General features: G+C 39.7%; 1 protein-coding gene across 1 annotated transcript; it reads right to left on the minus strand.

The window, feature by feature from the left end:
* Positions 1–3,172: 3,172 nt before the first annotated feature.
* On the minus strand, positions 3,173–4,051 carry LOC122742389 (vomeronasal type-1 receptor 1-like). The gene has a single exon (XM_043986622.1). The coding sequence runs from the start codon at positions 4,049–4,051 to the stop codon at positions 3,173–3,175; it is 879 nt and encodes a 292-aa protein (XP_043842557.1).
* Between the last annotated feature and the right edge of the window lie 852 nt (positions 4,052–4,903).

The following is a 4,903-nucleotide window of genomic DNA, read 5'->3' on the forward strand; positions in this document are numbered from 1 at the left end:
AAATACATAAATCTAAATGAAAATAAACATCTTACACAATGAACAAAGTGTATCAACAACTGTATAACAGAGAATGACAACAATGAAATGATATATCAACATTTTTATTTATCTGTCTATCTATCTATCTATCTATCTATCTATCTATCTATCTATCTATCTATCTATCTATCTATCTATCTATCTATTTATTTGCAGGGCAATGAGGGTTAAGTGACTTGCCCAGGGTCACACAGCTAGTAAGTGTTAAGTGTCTGGATTTGAACTCAGGTACTCCTGAATCCAGGGCCAGTGCTCTATCCACTGAGTCATCTAGCTGCCCCTGATATATCAACATTTTGGAGATGCCACTGAGGCATTCCTAAGAGGAAAGGAAAAGTATACCTAATATATAAAAGAGAGTTTAATTTAATCAAGCATGAAATAATAAGCTAGAAAGTTAGTGAGTTTTCAACCTAAAAAAAACACAAAAATCTTGAACTTTTTAAAAAATTAGAAAATCAATAAATAATTAGATAATTTGACTGTTTTTCAAAGGGTGAAAGGAAAATTAACCTACCAGGGGAATTACTTCAAGGTAATTTAAATGTACAGAGGAAACAAAAGAATTATTAGAATCTACTCTACACAATTATAAGATAATAAAACCTGAGAACTTAAAAGAAAATGGAGGATTACCTACAATAATATAATATGCCCAAATGAACAAAAGAAAAAAACCCACAAATTTGATAACTCAATGCCATAAAGTGAAAAATCCAGTGGCATTTTCTCCATTCTCCTTGTCCTTTAATTCTCTGCAGTCCTTGACACTGTTGTCTCTTCTGCTTGAGAGTACTCTTTTTTTTTGGTGGGGGGAGGATTAGGGTTAAATGACTTGCTTAGGGTCACACAGCTAGTAAGTGTCAAGTGTCTGAGGCTGGATTTGAACTTAGGTCCTCCTGAATCCAGGACTGTTGCTTTATCCACTGTGCCACCTAGCTACCCTGAGAGTTCTCTTAAACCTACATTTTCAGGACATCACTGTCTCCTGGTTTTCTATTCACCTTACTGCTTTTTCTCTGTTTTCTTTGTTGAATCCTCTTCTAGATCATTCCCCCTTAATGTGAGTGTCCCTCAGCATTTTATTCTGGATCTTCTTCTCTTCCCCCTCTATACTACTTCACTTGGCAATCTCATCAGCACCCATGAATATAATAACCATATTAATGCTGATAATTTTCAAATCTATTTTTCATGTTCCATTTACTCTCTTGACCTTCAATCTCATGTCTCAAATGATGTCATGAGTTGAATGCCTAGTAGACATCTTAAATTCAATATGTCCAAAATAGGACTCATTATCTTTCCTCTTGATCCCTGCCCCCTCCTTCTTCTACCTTCCCTATTTCCTTTGTAGAGGGCAAAACCATTCTCCCAGACTCTCAGTCTTACAACCTAGGATTCATCCTGGACTATCTCTTATCCTCCATATCCACATTGTTGCCAAGGCCTGCCATTTTCACCTTTGTAACTTCTCTTGATTATATTCACTTCTCTCCTCTGACATTGGCACCACTCTAGTGCAGGCCCAGGACACCTCACACCTCACACCTTGATTTCTGCAATAGTCTGCTGGTTGGTATGCCTGATTGAAGACTATCCTTACTCCAATCCATTCTCCATATGAAGACTAAAGCGATTTTCCCTAAAATTCAAGTCGAATCATGCTACCTCCTCCTCCCCCCACTCAATAAATTCCAGTGGATTTTAATTGCCTCCAGAAGCAAATACAAAATGCTCTGTTTGGCATTAAAAGCCTTTCATAACATAGTCTTTTCCTACCTTTTCAGTCTTCTTGTGCCGTGTTGTTGTTAAAGTTATGCCCAATTCTTCATGACCCCATTTGGGGTTTTCCTGGCAAAAATACTGGAGTGGTTGCCATTTTCTTCTCCATAGACCCCAATTTATAGTTGAGGAAACTGTGACAAACAGGTTAAGTGTCTGGCTCAGGGGCAAAAAACTAGTATTTGAGGCTAGAATTTATACCCAGGTCCTTCTGACATCAAGCCAAGCACTCTGTTCCCTGCACCACCTAGCTGGTCATGCTAGGTGTACCCTTTTATCCAGTGATACTGGACTCCTGGCTGTTCCATAAAGAAGACACTCAATCTCTGGCTCTGGGCATTTTTGTTGGCTCTCCCCCAAGCCTGAAATGCTCTCCTTCCTTTGTTCCAACTATTGACCTTCCTAACTTTCTTTAAATCCCAACTAAAATCCCACCCTCTACTGGAAGTCTTCCTTAACCCTTTTTAATTCCAGTGCTTTCCCTGTTTTAATTATTTTCTATTCATCCTTATGTAGCTTACTTTGTATATTTTTGTTTGTGTGTTATCTCCTCCATTAGATTGTAAGCTTCTTGAGGGCAGGGGCTATCATATGATTCTTTTTGTGTCCTCAGATCTTAGTGTAGTGTCTGGCACATAGTAAGCATTTGATAAATGTTTATTGAATGAGTGGATGAATAATGGTGGGAGACAACACACAAAAGGAAGCTGAAAAGGTAATGGAAAGGAAGGTATACATCACACAGGGCATGATGGTGAGGTTCAGAGTAGTGCAGCCAGGTGGAAAATGAAAATATTACTCACCTGGGAGTCCTTAAATGAAAATTTTGGGAGGAGTCCTTCATCTTCACTCCCTCCAATCAGAGGGAGGGGCCTCCAGGGGAACAGGGTACTGAAGAGGTATGAATTCTTGTTGTGAAGTGTTCTTGCAGTGTGATGAGTATCCTGGGGGCATGATGGCAAAGTTCAATTGAATGCAGATGAGTGGGAAATGAAGAGATGCTTGGCCTAGGCATTCTCCTTAAATGGAAGCTCTTGGGGCAGTCCTCTACCTCCACCTCCTCTCTTGAGAGAGAAGGTTCGTAGGAGCTTAACATTGCATAAATGATCTGGAAGAGGATGTGAGGAGTGAAGTATTTTACTGTGCAGTGGACATTAAACTTCTGATGTCACCACAGAAGAGTTCCAGGACTAGCTGATATTTCCAAACTAGAAGTTGTTCAAGTTCTTATTCATTGTGACAAGGACCTTCAAGGGTTGGAAGCATGAGTGCAAATAGGAGAAATCACTCTACCAACCCAATATTCAAACTTTAGGACAATTTGAGAATCAGTGTTTTTTCTTGTTCAAAGAATGCAGCTGTGCTTGGGGGCTCGGGGCAGCAATATAAAAGGACTAAGGGTTGGGAAGCAAAGAGACAGAATTATAGAGATGGTCAACCAGTTTCGGTTATGACCTAAATAAGTGAGAAACATCAAAGTGATGGAGTGAAGTAAGTAAAAGGAGACAAAAATGCCCATCAGTAGTAGGATTGTTTGGGTGGCTCTGAGCTCAGGGGAACCTTTGAATGAGAAACTGGTACTATGAATGTTTTGGACTTGCTGGTGGTGTCTGTTCAGGAGAAGCACCATGTAGCCACTGGTCCAAAACATGAGTCCCATACAAAGCACATTTCTCAGAGTAGTCATGATGAAGTAAATATCTATAAACATTCCCATTGAGCAATATATAATATTAGATTTATATGTATTGTTGGTGGTACTCCTAGGTCCTCTCAGAAATATTGGCACAGGAATTTCTATCAAGGTATTAAGGATCCAACAGAAGAGAGAGAGGGTAGAAATTTGTTCTGGAATTCTGGATTTAACTCCTGACAGTGTGGAGCCACTGGGACTAATGGTGATGGCCTGAAAGCTACACAGAAGGCAGGTGAAACAGATTGAAAGCCCCTGGGCAATTCTGTAAAGGAAAAATATCACTTTGCATCCAACATCATCCAAGAAATTACTTATCTCAAAAGCTTGCAGTATTTCTGGGCTTCCTATGCTCACCAGCATAGTGATGTTGGCCAAGATTAGTTGGATCAGTATCAAGTTTAGTGGCCTTAATTTATGGCCAAGTTGGAGATTCAAAATATAAAGAGAAAGAAGGAAGAAGTTTGCCAGGATCCCAACTGTAATTTGTAAGAGCAAAAAGATCCCAATGCAGCCATCACTAGCAAGCATTCTCTGTATTTCTTGAAGAGAGGATGAGCCAGACTGACCTAGGGGGAAACAGCAGCTGTGTGACTATCACATTGTGAGATTGCAGCACATGGGAAAAGTTCATATCTTGATTCCTATCTCCTTCCCATGCCTGACACTTGAAATTACTATTGAGGGATACTATAAAGAACTTTCCTTCACCAGATACGTATTCATATTTCCTTCAAACTAAGTCCATACTTGAAGAGCAAAACACTGAGTTTAGCATTACTATATTTGTTGGTGCTCAGGACCTCAGGAATGAAGCAAGTCAAAATATGATTCCCCCCCTTCCCCACTTATCTAAAGAAAAATCCCCACCTTTCCTTGAGAGAGAGGGAGATGTAGAGAGAGAAGTACAGGGAGAAGGAGAGAGAGGAAGAGGAAGAGGGAGAGGGGAAGGGAGAAGGAGGAGAGAGAGAATTTATTCCAAGAATGATGTATAGTATTAGCAATGGGATATGATATGAAGAGGCAGGGTGAGATTGGCAGATTGTAAGTAGTTAAATTTGGCTAGAATATTGAGTACATTAAGTGGAGTTGTAAGAAATAAGGACAGTCTATCCTTTGGATCTTTTAGAGGCTTAAATGGTAGACAGGTACTCAGCACTGAAAAACTGTTTAATAGTGGAAGAGTGGTGTTGTGTTGATAGGCTATGTTGGTCAAAAAAAGGGTTTCGGGATATAAATCTTACCTGCCCCTGCCCTTGTTAAGGCTGAACTACTCTTTTCCTGGCACTCTATTGGTTCCTCCCCTCAGGAATAATATTTTCTCTAGTCACTTATTTGGCTCCTTGCCTCTGTATAAATGATTTTCCTTTGAAACAGGGCTGT

The sequence above is a fragment of the Dromiciops gliroides genome, chromosome 1 (genome assembly GCF_019393635.1).
Source record: "Dromiciops gliroides isolate mDroGli1 chromosome 1, mDroGli1.pri, whole genome shotgun sequence".
Taxonomy (NCBI): domain Eukaryota; kingdom Metazoa; phylum Chordata; class Mammalia; order Microbiotheria; family Microbiotheriidae; genus Dromiciops; species Dromiciops gliroides.

Coding starts and splice junctions, on each gene's coding strand:
- LOC122742389 (XM_043986622.1), bottom strand. CDS start 4,051: ATGCTTGCTAGTGATGGCTGCATTGGGATCTTTTTGCTCTTACAAATT.